This window comes from Leguminivora glycinivorella, chromosome 26 (genome assembly GCF_023078275.1).
Source record: "Leguminivora glycinivorella isolate SPB_JAAS2020 chromosome 26, LegGlyc_1.1, whole genome shotgun sequence".
Taxonomy (NCBI): Eukaryota; Metazoa; Arthropoda; class Insecta; order Lepidoptera; family Tortricidae; genus Leguminivora; species Leguminivora glycinivorella.
Genome location: NC_062996.1, coordinates 6,800,014 through 6,814,911, shown reverse-complemented (window position 1 = coordinate 6,814,911; position 14,898 = coordinate 6,800,014). Strand labels below are relative to the sequence as shown.

General features: G+C 39.5%; 2 protein-coding genes across 2 annotated transcripts; both read left to right on the top strand.

Moving 5' to 3' along the window:
* Nucleotides 1-402: 402 nt before the first annotated feature.
* LOC125239894 (tetratricopeptide repeat protein 1-like) lies at nucleotides 403-4,668 on the top strand. The gene is made up of 4 exons (XM_048147660.1): nucleotides 403-715; nucleotides 2,446-2,667; nucleotides 3,517-3,673; nucleotides 4,374-4,668. Exons 1-4 carry the CDS (start codon nucleotides 538-540, stop codon nucleotides 4,651-4,653), a joined length of 837 nt encoding a protein of 278 aa, XP_048003617.1. The 5' UTR covers nucleotides 403-537; the 3' UTR covers nucleotides 4,654-4,668.
* Nucleotides 4,669-4,968: 300 nt separating this feature from the next.
* Nucleotides 4,969-11,803, top strand: LOC125239846 (syndetin). The gene is given in 5 exon segments (XM_048147567.1): nucleotides 4,969-5,057; nucleotides 7,978-8,058; nucleotides 8,444-8,584; nucleotides 9,250-10,807; nucleotides 10,810-11,803. Coding segments are annotated over 4 exon segments (2,664 nt in total). The 5' UTR covers nucleotides 4,969-5,057; nucleotides 7,978-7,986; the 3' UTR covers nucleotides 11,703-11,803.
* Nucleotides 11,804-14,898: the final 3,095 nt, after the last annotated feature.

Here is a 14,898-nt window from a genome sequence, read left to right as displayed (position 1 = left end):
AAAAATTTCTCCATATCCATTCAAGAACTTAAATAAATATTTATTTTTAATTACCAAAATGATATTTATTTATACAAGTGTAAGTGAATCGGACATGTTTTGTGCACCTTCAATACTTGTTATATGCAATAATTAAACGTAACACCTTGACGGGCTGCCATTGCCACGAATAAATTTTTAGGACGAACTTTACTTCGACATTGACGACATTGTATACATTTACCGATTAGTATATTTATATATTAGTATATTTTCTAAATGGCTTTATCTTCCATTTTCTGGTTTTGTAACTTAAAACTGTAATTTTAATAACTTATTCACAACAAACAGTAATAAAAGTATAAGTGTGGAGTTATTTTTCTTACGTTGGCAACATAGACCATGACATTGACAACTATGATTAGAACAAAACGTTCTGTCAAAAGCAAACATCTCGAATGCACACTAAATGCGCTAAAAAAGATTACTTTGTCCTTTATTGCCTGAAATTTGTACACATGAAATAGTGAACCTTATTCTGTATCATCCGTGAACAACATGTCCGAACGGCTAAAGAGCACACAGCAGGTATCCAACGAGGAAGTTATCGACGATTTAACGAGAGAGCTTAAATCGTCTTTAAGTACAGAAAACACTTCGGAGGAGTTCGTGATCGACCCTGCGACCAGTGCTGAGGAGGTCCCGCCTCCCGCCGACGGCCCAGGGCAGGCTTCAGGTGGGTAAATGGCATAAATGAGGCAATAATATAAGATGATCAAGTTATTGTTGTAAACCATACATTAGGGCCGCACCCGAATCTTATTCTTGTTTTGGCATGATGTATAGTAATTTTTATTGTGTGTGTATGAATCAGTATGCTGTAATAGTGTTGTAAGTTAAGTTAGAAGACAATTTTTGATAAAGCCCGACTAGGTACTCTTTTTGCCTCGAACTCGACTGTGAGCGATGACGGTAGCACCGTGCCACCTACCATACCGCGGTGTGCACACTCCATGCCGGAAATCCGCATCTCTCAGAAGGATGTTCGGCGGGAGCTACTGTCCTTAAACGTTCACAAGTCGAGCGGGCCAGACGGCATACCTGCAGTTGTGCTCAAACGCTGTGCTCCAGAGTTGTGTCCCGTGCTAACGCATCTCTTCACGCTTTCTATTAGCAAACGGGAAGTTCCATCTTCGTGGAAAACGGCCCTTGTGCACCCTGTCCCAAAAAAGGGCGACAGATCGGATCCATCAAACTATAGGCCTATCGCTATTACCTCCCTTCTCTCTAAGGTCATGGAGCGTGTAATTAACTCGAAGCTCCTTGGATACCTAGAAGAACACGATCTAATAAGCGACCGCCAGTATGGCTTTCGCCACGGTCACTCTACTGGTGATCTTCTAGTGTATCTAACTCACCGCTGGGCTTCGGCCATTGAGAGTCAAGGTGAGGCATTGGCAGTTAGCCTAGATATAGCGAAGGCATTTGATCGGGTCTGGCATAGGGGCCTTTTGTCGAAGTTACCATCTTATGGACTGCCCGAGGGATTATGCAAATGGATTGCCAGCTTTTTGTCCGGCAGACGCATACGAGCCGTAGTAGACGGTAGCTGCTCCGATAGCATGGACATAAACGCTGGCGTCCCGCAAGGTTCTGTGCTATCCCCAACGCTGTTCTTGCTGCATATCAATGACATGTTGTCTATCGGCGACATCCATTGCTATGCGGATGACAGTACTGGGGATACATTTTACACGGGCCGTGCTAATATCCCTCGTTCAATGATGCTAGAAAGTCGTGAAAAGCTTGTGTCGGACATCGAGAGGATTCTGTCCGGAGTCTCGGTGTGGGGTCGGGACAACCTAGTCTGTTTCAATCCCACTAAGACACAGGTGTGTGCGTTCACCGCTAAGAAAACCCCATTTACTGGCGCACCGTGCGGTTTCAGACTCCCACGAACGAATGAGCTCCCTGTCGAGGTATTCCCGATGAACTACAGTATGGGGTTCTTCAAAAAAGGAAAACGACAGTTTGACATTGAAGACGTGGTATAAAAAAAAAAAAAAAGCCCAACTGAAAAGACAGTTGACATTGAAGGAGCAATAGAACCTTTGTTTTGAATAATAGTAAATTATTTTGTGTGTGTGTAAACCAGTATGTTTATAGAATACTAGCTTTTGCACGCGGCTTCGCTCGCGTTAGAAAGAGACAAAAAGTAGCCTTTGTTACTCTCCATCCCTTCAACTATCTCCATTTAAAACATCACGTCAATTCGTCGTTCCGTTTTGCCGTGATAGACGGACAAACAAACAGACACACACACTTTCCCTTTTAGAATATTAAGTATGGATAAGAGTTAAATTTATTAGAACATATTTGGTGGAATAATGTGTATAACAGTAGGATAATTTGTATTATTTGAATTTTATTAGGTGTTAATTTCATAACAATTGTTGACTATTTCAGACCCCTTAAACTACGTACACATTGAGAAAGACCCAGACCACAAGGATGAACCAGATAGTGACACCGACTCCTTAGACGAGGAGGCCCTGAAGGATGCCGAGGTGGCCCTGACAGACGATGAGAAGGCGGAACGTCAGCTCATCGCCGAGGAGTTGAAGAGGGTTGGCAATGAGGCCTTTAAGGACGGCCAGTTTGAGAGGTGCATTGAGAAATACACAGAAGGTTAGAACCAAGCACAATTTAATACTGGACTGACAAAGCCCATACAAAAAAGCATACCCTTGAAATGTATGGGCTGTTTAGGCTTAAAACTAGATGGCGCTGTTTCGCAGCCTGAAAGTGGCCAAAATCATTTTTTCCCCAAATATTAAGAACAAATGACAAATTTCTTTATATTTGATATCACATCAATACACATTGGATAGTAAACTCTTTATTTACATGAACATATTTACATAATTATATAAGCAACTAAGATTGACTAAACTTAAAAGCTAGCTAATGTCTAAAATAGGCCCTTGAGGCATTGTAAATTTCCTCGCTGTATCGCAATGCTGATACATTGTGCGAGGAAGTCGCCAGCTTTCGCTCTTCGGTCACCAGTTACCTCAACCATTACACATTTAGTTATGGTAGTATTTAATAGTCAAGTTACGATTCTTAATATGAAGTATGTAAATCCTATTCAGAGTGTAACAAAAATGGTGGTGATCCGTTTAAGGGCGTACTCAGTATCGTATTCTTATCAGGAAAAAGTAGAAGAAAATTTTTTTTTCGCTAAAAAAATTTTCACTTTTGTATGAGCCGGGCCGCGCGAATCGGTCGAATCTCGAATTCAAAGATAAAAAAATTTTTTGCAAAAAAAAATTTTTATCCTACTTTTTCCTGATGAGAATACGATACTGAATACGCCCTTAAACGGATCACCACCATTTTTGTTACACCCTGTATATAGGTAAATAATCCTTGGTTAGAACTAGAATACCTGGTTTTTAAACTCTTTATTTAAATGACCATAGGTAGCAGGTTTTGCAATAAAACCTACAACAGTCATTTGTTCCCATGTTCCAGGTTTAAAAATCTGCCCACTGCAGTTTAGCCAACAGCGCTCGGTGCTGTATTGCAACCGTAGCGCTGCCAAGATGAAGCTCCTCAAATATGAGCGAGCGATCAAGGACTGCAGCAAGGCCATTGAGCTTGATGAGAAGTATCTGAAGGCTTATATCAGGTGCGTATGTTTATATACCAGCAATTCCCATCAACTTTGTACAATGCCAAGTCAGCAAATTTTAATTGATCCTATTTTGTTACCAACATTTAGTAATATAATTCGACTTTCGTAAGATATATACAGGATAATTGTTATAATTAAGAAAATATAGATACTAGAGAACCTTAATGTCGAAATAAAACTTAATAAAATCTCAATTAATCAACAAAATCTTGGTAACAAAATAGGAATTAATAAAAACAAATTTAACTTTTCCCTTAATTTTTGTACAAAGTTGACGGGAATTGCTGATACCATGAGCCCATTGCTCAAAGCTGAAAGTTACAAGTTACAAGTTACAAGCGGAAGTCTCTTTCCAACTGGTCATATTAAACATTGAGAACCACTTGTAAATTGTAACTTGTAGTTTCGAGAAATGGGCCCCTAGTCTTTCTTAATATAAAGAATATTGTTGAAAATGTTTATAATTTATGTGATCAATCCAAATTGCCTGCCCTGAGAAAAAATTTAATATAATTAATATCCATTTTGGATGTTTTTCTAAACAAGGTAATGCAGTCTGCACTCTGTAGGTAGTGCAGTCATTGGGTATTTTTTGAGACAAGAAATGCAATTTTGTTCTAAGAAAAATTTTAGGAAAAAAAAAAAGGGTTGTAAACTGTTGTAGAATTAAAAAACTTTATTCATATATTTTCAGGCGCGCGCAATCCTACGAAGCCACAGAAAAACTGGACGAGTGTCTCGCAGACTACAAAAAGATATTAGAACTCGACCCCTCACACACAGAGGCTCAAAAAGCTACCATCCGGCTCCCGCCGCTCATAGAAGAAAAAAACGAAAAACTTAAAGCGGAAATGCTTGGCAAGCTGAAGGACTTGGGCAATATGATATTGAAACCGTTCGGACTTTCCACGGATAACTTCAAATTAGAACAAGACGGGGAAACAAAGGGATATAAGATTAATTTTAAACAATAAAATTTTATAAAACTATTGTTTTGTTATTTTTCTCTCTAAAATTCTCTCATTCTGATGCAGTATAAGAACAGTTGGCCTGTACCTAGCAACTTATGGCGTCTCAACATGCATCACTTTTCATGTTTCGGCCGTAACTATAGACTATTTTAGTCTGCTCTGCAATGGATGGCGTTGTAAGCAAATTTTTCCAGAAATATCTACTTACTAATAGATGGCGCTGTATTGCAAAAAATCTGGTCGAACATTACGTGGGTGTATATTAGAGAATCGTTTACGTAGGTGAAAATACGCCCACTCGAACTGTCAAAGTGACAGCCAAAATTGTGTTAAGTTTGGTTTGGTCGATGTGAATTATTTTACCACTCAGCACAAGTTTTGCATCACTTATGACGATAAATTATAAGGTAAACGAGTCCTTACAATAGTAATTACTTATTAGCTTTTCAGATAGTGCAAGATAAGTATTTTCGGTGATTTAAGTTGTGTTACTTTTGCCCTTTGCAAGTTTGTATATGTTATGCAAATATTTATATGTTACTGCTTCTTCTCTATGACGTTGGCCATTCACTGTATTTCCCTTTTGTTTTCCAAATAGAGTCTCCATCATTACTACTTACTAACCCTATTGAATTTGAAATATAGTAAAAGTTTTTGTTATGGTTTTCACGTATTTACATAAGAACAGTTAAATATTGAATATAATTGATCCTCAGTCTGTATGTGTTTGTAATCTAATCAACACTAATCCATGAAGCATGCATGAAACTGTGCCTACTAATTGAAATGATATAAATACCATTAATATGGTTTTCCTTATTGACGACCGGTCTGCTCAGTCTGTAGCACAGTATAATAAAGAGTACTATCGTACAGTATGGCCACTCCCGCTCCCCGCTGAAAGTGCCGCCCACCTCATTTCGGTTACCTCACAGTTACCGCCTGTCAAAAACACGAAGTGGACCTGTCATATTTCACTCATACAAGCATAGTATGCGTTCACCTACACGAGCTAAGACTGTGTGCTAAAAATGCGCCTCTTTCAATATATTTGATCGCCAGTGTCCGAGGTGTGTCGATAGTGACCCTGCCTGCTAAGCCGTGGTCCTGGGTTCGAATCCCGGTATAAGGGCATTTAGTTGTGTGATGAGCACAGATATTTGTTCCTGAGTCATGAATTTTTTCTATGTATATAAATTTGTATATTAAATATATTGTTGTCTGAGTACCCACAACACAAGCCTTGAGCTTACTGTGGGACTCGGTCAATCTGTGTAAGAATTTCCTATAATAGTAAAAAAAAATGATTGCACATAATAAATAAACGGATTTGATTTTTTATGGTTAGTATTTTCCTTGTGTTGTGTCATATATTGGGATAATTTGCTTGCTCGGGTATCAACATTGACACATGCAGTTAAACGTCAACTTTGCCCACTTGTAAAACAATAGTTATTTGTTTTACAAGGGGGCAAAGTTGATGATTAACTGCACATACCAATTGATAAGAATGATAAGCAAAAGATTCTAAATACTGGAATTTTGAGTGTTGCAAGGGTTTCAAAGGACGAAGGTTAAACAAACTTTGCCACCGAGTAAAACACAAAATAGTTCACCACACCAACACGAACAAAACACTATGAAACATCAAAGTAAATGAAATCCATCAATTTATTCAATATTTATGATTCAAAAGTCATTTATAGGTAAAATCTACCAGCCAGTTTAAGACATCAAGTTAATATTTGTATGAAATTAATTTGCACTCTTGTAGATAAAATGCTATTTTGCTATCTGTTTTCGAATAGCAAAGAGAACTTTACCAGTTGGTGTGGTGAAAATAAATATAATATGTATACACAACTTTCTTGATTATATGTTAAATTTGTGGATACATACTCATTTGTGCTCATACACATACTCATAATTTATTGATAATATATAATTACATGTCATCTTACGTATCTACTATACAAGTAATTGTTATTACAATTGGCTTATATATAATTATAGCACTTTGTGCGCATATTTTTAGCACTTTGTGCGCATTTATATTTAGTATCTTGACTGTACAATATTTATGAAATAAAACTATGGAAACGGATTAAATCGCGTATAATGAATTTAAAATACATCCCGACGTTTCGAACTCTTTACCCGTTGACCACGAACGCTGTAAAGAGTTCGAAACGTCGGGATGTATTTTAAATTCATTATACGCGATTATTTAATCCGTTTCCTAAGAGTTTTTTGATTTCATATTTTCGAGTAACTATCGCCCCCCCCCCCCGTAACCGAAGACAATATTATGTACAATATTTGTTTAGGTACTTTAGACCAATGTTTTTATATTATCATGCCACTCACTGATTCCACAGTCATGAACAGTTAACAATATTATTTGCTTATAAACTTATCACCATTTGTATTTATACTTACAATATAAAGAGCCAGTATATAACTGATATATCCATGTCAGTGGACATTGTTGTTGGACATTTCGTTTTTGATGACAGGGGACATACTTAAAATGTAGGTATTAAGCTAAGCCGCGGTCCCGGGTTCGAATACCGGTAAAGGCATTTATTTGTGTGATGAGCGTAGATATTTGTTCCTGAGTCATGGATGTTTTCTATGTATAATATACTAGCGACCCGCCCCGGCTTCGCACGGGTACTATACCTACATGTAAACCTTCCTCTACAATCACTCTATCTATTTAAAAAAAACCGCATCAAAATCCGTTGCGTAGTTTTAAAGATTTAAGCATACATAGGGATATAGGGACAGAGAAAGCGACTTTGTTTTATACTATGTTAGTGAAGTATTTGTATCCATACTAATATTATAAATGGGAAAGTGTGTGTGTCTGTTTGTTTGTCCGTCTTTCACGGCAAAACGGAGCGACGAATTGACCTGATTTTTTTAAGTGGAGATAGTTGAAGGGATGAATTATAAATTCATTATACATACATACATACAATCACGCCTGTATCCAATAAAGGGGTAGGCAGAGCACATGAAACTACTAAAGCTTCAGTGCCACTCTTGGCAAATAAGGGTTGAAATAAAGACTCTCTAGAAACTGTGACATTGCAGTGACAGGTTGCCAGCCTCTCGCCTACGCCACAATTTAACCCATATCCCACAGTCGCCTTCTACGACACCCACGGGAAGAAAGGGGGTGGTGAAATTCTTAACCCGTCACCACACAGAAAATAAAATAAATTCATTATACGCGATTTAATCCGTTTCCATAGTTTTATTTCATTTAGACCAATTTGTTAAGCAGTGGAGAGTGAGTATAAGGAGTACTGTTTGTTGTAGATATGAGACATGGAGCGCCACGGCCCGCCTGGTGTGAACTCGCGCGCGCTCAGCGCGGCGCACTCTGCTGCAGACCTCGAGGTAACTCCACATCCTCCTTTTCCGGCATTTTACCACGGCTCATGGGAGCCTGGGGTCGGCGTGAACAACTAATCCCAAGATTTGGTGAAAACACTAGTTTTACGAAAGTGACTGCCAATGTTTCGCGAACGAAGCCTATTAATAAATGGGAAATTGTGTGTGTCTGTTTGTCCGTCTTTCACGGCAAAACGGAGCGACGAATTAACGTGATTTTTGAAGTGAAGATAGTTGAAGGGATGGAGAGTGACATAGGCTACTTTTTGTCTCTTTCTAACCCTCCACTTTTCTAAAACGGGGGGTGGAAATTTGTATGGAGTATTCCTCAATTTTCGAATTTAACTTAAGCGAATCTGCGGGCAAAAGCTTAAAAATTGTTTTCCTTCAGGTGCTAAGAGAGATAGAAAACGTATACTTCTCACCTCCAAGCGAGTTCGACGCGGCGCGCCACGCGCTCGAGAGCGCGCCCGACCCGCCCACCTGCGACGCTATAGAGCAGATGTTCACTAAACTGAAGAGACAGCAGCAGGTAACTTCTTACGTCCTCTGGTGCCCTGGTACTTTACTCAACAATTTTTTCTTATATAAACGGGTCAATATCGAGTTGATGGTATTAATCATAACTTCATCATGTCGTAAACAGTAGTTTAAAGAAAATTGGAAACAAATGCCGCTTCAAGTAACATTCTATTTATATGTGATATTTCTGGACTCTTAAAGTGTTCTGCTACTTCACTATTGGAACCTGGCGGGTCTTCTACAGAACAGAGCAGTATCAGGTATGTTTTAGGTATCCTACAAGTACGAAAGAGATAGAGAACGCGTGAAAGCGAGAGCGCGCCCGACCCGCCCACCTGCGACGCTATAGAGCAGATGTTCACCAAACTGAAGAGACAGCAGCAGGTAACTTCTTACGTCCTCTGGTGCCCTGGTACTTTACTCAACAATCCATCCATACCTACTAATATTATAAATGGGAAAGTGTGTGTGTCTGTTTGTTTGTCCGTCTTTCACGGCAAAACGGAGCGACGAATCGACGTGATTTTTTAGGTGGAGATAGTTGAAGGGATGGAGAGTGACATAGGCTACTTTTTGTCTCTTTCTAACGCAAGCGAAGCCGCGGGCAAAAGCTAGTAATATATAACTCTTTCAAAGTGACTTTGTTAGTTAAGAGCTCTTCCATTTCTTCCCCAGGTGGTATCCGGCAAAGCGTTGCACCTCATCTCCCAACAGCGCGACAACTGCGATCGCGAATTCGCGGAAATCCAGAACATTCGCGAACAGCTCGCCACCACCCTCCACACCTGCCAAACCGCGCGGACCCACCTCCGAACCGCCTCCAACCACCTAACAATCTCCACCTTCGTCATCCTGGCTAACTTCAGGAAACGGCAGATCATCAGGTCAGTCCTCAAGTCTTTAGAACTACTTAGAAGCTTGAGAAGCGTCGAGAAAGATGTCCAGGAGTTACTCGTTAAGAAGGAGTATTGTGAAGCCATTGAGCTGATTTTGAAGAGTCGGAAAGCTGCTGCGAATCATAGGGAGTATACTTGTATAGCGGATTTAGCTACAAGGTTACAGGATACTTTAGACATGACTGAAGAGAAGTTAGACTCAGTTTTAGCTAGCATTTGTTATAACTTCGACGGAGACACTTTTAGTAAGCTCAGGAAAGCGCATGCTTTACTTGGGAAAAGTCAAGCAGCCATGGAACAGTTGCATATGCACTACTCCTCGGCAGTTAATGAAACATCTTTAAAATCTGTTAAAGATTGCATTGGAGAAGTATCAATCGAAGTGAAGTTTCAAGAGATGTGTCAATCGGTACCAAAAGATAAAGCGGCTGTTTGCTTTTTAAATCTTTGCGAGAACTTGTTCTTAATCATGAGGAGTTACTATTTGCTGGTTAAATGGCATTCGAAACATGAAGACGAAGATTTGCCAAGTTCAAGTGCTTTTGAAATAGAAAGGAATGTTAGTAAGGAATATATAAAACAGAAGTTGAAAGGAGGTCTAGTGAGAATCTGGCATGATGTCCAGACTAAAGTATCGATATTTTTAAAGAGGGCCTATATAGAGGATTTCGCTTTTGAGAAATTTATTCTGATACTAGGTATTTTGAGGCGGTTGATGCAAGTAGCGGAAGTATTTTGTGGCGACAAGTCAGATATTCTAGAGGATTTTATAAAGAGTCACAGCATGTCGTATATCAAGAATTACCACAGAGGACGCATGGAGGAGCTTAAACTCTTCCTTGAGAATGAAGGATGGGAGCAATGTCCTGTCAAATCAACTTTTACGTTGCTAAACCTTCAAGAATTTAAGAAGTTCAAAAAATATTTAAATCCTAACTTTGACACGTCATTATCTAAAGTCAGCACACTGTCTGATGGGACTTCTTCAGTGCATTCTCAAGATGACAGCGTATATATTGCGAAGTACTTCAATCAAAAGACTACACATACTCCTTTCGAGATTTTCAGAAGCGACAATGTGACTAATGATGATATATTTGGTCTAGAACCTGAGTTAGACGGCAGTGATACTTCTGATGACGAACCGGAAGAATTGAAGAGAGATTTTGTGGACGATGACGCCAAAAGTCCATCGAAAGCTAAACACTCCGTCATAGTAACTAACACTACTTTATCGGTTCTACGAAATTGCGGGCAATATCTACAAATCTGTAGATATCTCCCACAGATATCTTTAGAAGTCGTCATGCTTATGAACCAGCTTTTCGACTTCTATTTTTCACAGTACATCTATTTTTCACTTCGGATTTGGATGTAGCTTCAACCACGTTGTATACTCCGAAGTTGACAGCTGCATTAAAAAGAATATCAAACTCCATAGACACTTCCAATTCAGGAGATTCCAAAACCTTCCTCTGTCCAGAAATACCTCAACATTTAGACTTATCTTCTGAAGAGTATCTCCACGGTTTAAGCGAACGAATAGTAGCGGTCGAAAGCGTAATTTTCCTAGCGAAGCAATTTGAGTTTCTACAACCATATTTAGAATCAATAGTGGCTCAGCATCAAAAACTAGTTTTAGAGCATTTTAGAGACAACACCCTCGCCAGTGCTGTGGATTTAAGAATGCCTGTATACATGTGTTCTGCCTCAAAAGCTGTAGATGCTAGAACGACATTACTGGCCATGTCCCAAGTGAGATGGGATGTCAAAAATGTCGAAGTTGAGAACAGTCCTTACGTAGACATGATAACTCGTAAAATTCAAGTGTTTGCTTTAAGGTTAGAGAATATATCTAAAAAGGTTACTCTTAATTTGGAAGTCATAAACTCAGTTTGGGCTATGGTGTCTAAATTCATTGTTCATTTGTTGGTAGAAGGCTTTTCAAACGCTACGAAATGTTCAAATGGAGGCCGAGGTCTTATGCAACTAGATTACCGACAATTGTTTGTGAAGATAGAGAAGAATTCAGGTCTTAAACCGGTTCCGTACCAAGAGTATGTAGACAGGTACGTAAAGGCGTACTATTTACCCCGGAATGAGTTGGAAGAGTTTATCAGAGAGAGGTTAGAATATTCGAACAAACATTTGCTAGCGTTGGTGAGCTGTGCGTGTGAAAATAAGAGAGATCGGCAAGAACTTACTGCTGTTATAGAGAAGAGAGATACTTAGGAGTAACACAAGCATTTGCCACGGCTCATGGGAGCCTGGGGTCCGCTTTGACAATCCCAAGATTTGGTAGGCAGTTTTTACGAAAGCGACTGCCATCTGACCTTCCAACCCGAATGGTTAACTCACAGACCAACCCCTATAGACATCCATTACAAGACGACTCGCGGTCGCCAGCCTTCCTAGTATTTGCACTGATATAAGCGCGGGCGCTCGCCGTGCCCGATCAGTATCGACCAAGTAACAGACCCGAAAGCAGCGCGTGTTTTTCGCACTAAAAAATTGGAAAAGGGTATTTTGATGCCTTAAAGATGTCCACCTGTAGTGTGAAATGGTGTGGAAAGGTAACAAGAAGCTCAAATTTAAAAACAGACGGCATTACATTCCACAAATAAGTCATATTTATAATTTATTCAGAGCCGGCATAGGTCAACTTACATTGGCCACTTACGCGTCAGTAGAGGGACAGTCATACTTCTGTCCCTTTTCATCTGGTGCGACTGCCCGCCGTCCTTGAAACGGCCAATCACAGCGCGCTTAACACATTCCCCGCCCGCTCCTCGCACCCCAAACACTGGTGACTCGTATCGCGAACAAAATATACAAGATTGCTACTCTATAGGAGGTTCTCTGTGGGTTAACTAGACCTTATTGGAATTAGTCCGGTTTCCTCAAGATGTTTTCCTTCACCGAAAAGCGACTGGGAAGTATCCAATGATATTTCGCACATAAATTCCGAAAAACTCATTGTTACGAGCCGGGGTTCGAGCCCGCGACCTCCGGAACGAAAGTCGCACGTACTTACCGCTGGGATACTTAGGAGTATCAAGGTCTATATGACCCTTTGGAGTCTTTGGACGGCACATCCACATCTATCGTGCGCGCCGCGCAGTGTATCTTGTCGAAATGGAATGTTGATTAGGCTGTAGTCGCGTGCGGCAATCGACGTCTTGGACAGTCAGAGGGTTTCGCGGGCGTAGCACATTAGTTCGATAAACTTTATCGGTGCGTCCCTATCGTCACATCTCGGACACTGGCGATCAATTATATGAAAGAGGCGCGTTCCTAGCACACATTCTAAGCTCGTGTAGGTGAACGCGCACCATGCTTGTATGAGTGAGATATGACAGGTTGACTGTTCGTGTTTTTGACAGGCGGTAACTGTGAGGTAACCGAGAGGGGGTGGTCGGCGCTTTCAGCGGGGATCGGGAGTGGCCATACTGTACGATAGTACTCTTTATTATACTGTGCTATCATATACCAGGCGACCATGCTTGCCTGCATGGATATGTTACATTTAAATGATTTAAAAGTGGAAAACAAAACGATACGGCTATGTTACTTAAACGGAATAATGAGACTAGATTTATATTATAGAAATCATTTAAAGTCAGTAGCAGCATAGATTAAATATAAGAAGATCATATAATCCCATACATTAAAATACGACCGCCTAAGAACGCGCATGTTACACTACACCACACATAGATGGCGCCACAAAACATGCCTTGTTGCTATCGATTATTTCGTCACTACACTGAGAGAAATTTGCATTGTGAATTTAACAAGTTCGACTTGTTGCGGTTTATCCGTATGAATCAGCCAAACATATGTTTAAAACAATATGTGTCAGCTTGTTTTTATAAAATCCACTTGTTGATTCAAATATATTGCCGATTCAAATGACAAGTAGCTTGTTATTTGAACTAAAGAGCACGTAGGCGCTATTTTAACCAAAAAACTTGTTGAACGAACATGAAGACTGGTTGTATTTTCTCTCAGTGTACTTTTAAAAAAACTTGTATCTTCGTCCGCCAATGAAAAGAAAATTGTAGTAAGTATGTATGGATGGAATGCAAATATTATAGACTTACTGCGTTTTAACATTGAGAAGCAGCGTGAGATACGAGATTTTTAAAAACTTGTATCTTCGTCCGCCAATGAAGAAAATTTTAGTAAGTATGTATGGATGGAATGCATATAGACTTACTGCGTTTTAACTTTGAGAAGCAGCGTGAGATATGAGAGTTTTTTCAAAGTAGTGACGATTTGTAGCTTGGCGTTAAGTGTCACTTTCGAGCCATAAATATATGTCAAAAGTGATGCTTAACGCCATCTACAAGTATAATCGAAAGCTACAAGACATTTTTTTTTGTGGCGCCATCTATGTGTGGTGTAGTGTATGCGCGTTCTTAGGCGGTCGCATTTTAATGTATGGGATGAGCTAAGCGGGCAGACAGCTAAGCGGGCGCAATGCATACATTTTAAATTTTATTATCAAGATGAGAGCGTGTGAAGATCATTTTCTGCGATTCTGCTACTGACTGTATAGGTATGTCGCAGTAAGATAGATAAAACCGTTATATAGTTATAACCCTAGGAATATAATTATACGTCGTAACATAGTTAAACGAAAGCGATTTATTGCTATCTTACTAGGAATATAACTATAATACGTTACTAGTTTAGTCAAATAGTTATATGACTGGATTCAGTCTAGTGAAATGATTGTAGGCAGGAGTGCGGCGCTGCGGCAGAGGTATAGTTATAACCCTAGGGATATAATTATATGCCGTAACATAGCTAATCAAAAGCGATTCATAACCATCTTACTAGGAATATAATTATAATACGGTAGGTACTAGTTTAGTTATATAATTATATCACTGGATTAAACTTAGTCTAGGGATATAATTATAATACGTCTCTAAGTGGGACTGGAACCAGGTGTCCCGGTTCTTTATAGTTCTATACCAAAAAAAAATCAAAAGGAACCATTATGTCCTTTTGACGACCGGTCTGGCGCAGTTGGTAGTGAGCCTGCCTGCTACGCCGCGGTCCCGGTTTCGAATCCCGGTAAGGGCATTTATTTGTGTAATGAGCACAGATATTTTTTCCTGAGTCATGGATGTTTTCTATGTATATAAGTATGTATTTATATATTATATATATCGTTTTCTGAGTACCCACAACACAAGCCTTCTTGAGCTTACCGTGGGCCTCAGTCAATCTGTGTAAGAATGTCCTATAATATTTATTTATTATTTATTGATGTCGCGACTCTGTCCATCCGTCTATGTGTTTAGAGAGAATAAGCACATTGAATTGGAAATAATTAACAAATTCTTGCCCTAAACAATTCTTCACTGTGGTTTGTTTGTTTAACGCATATAATTATATCCCTAGGGTTATAACTATA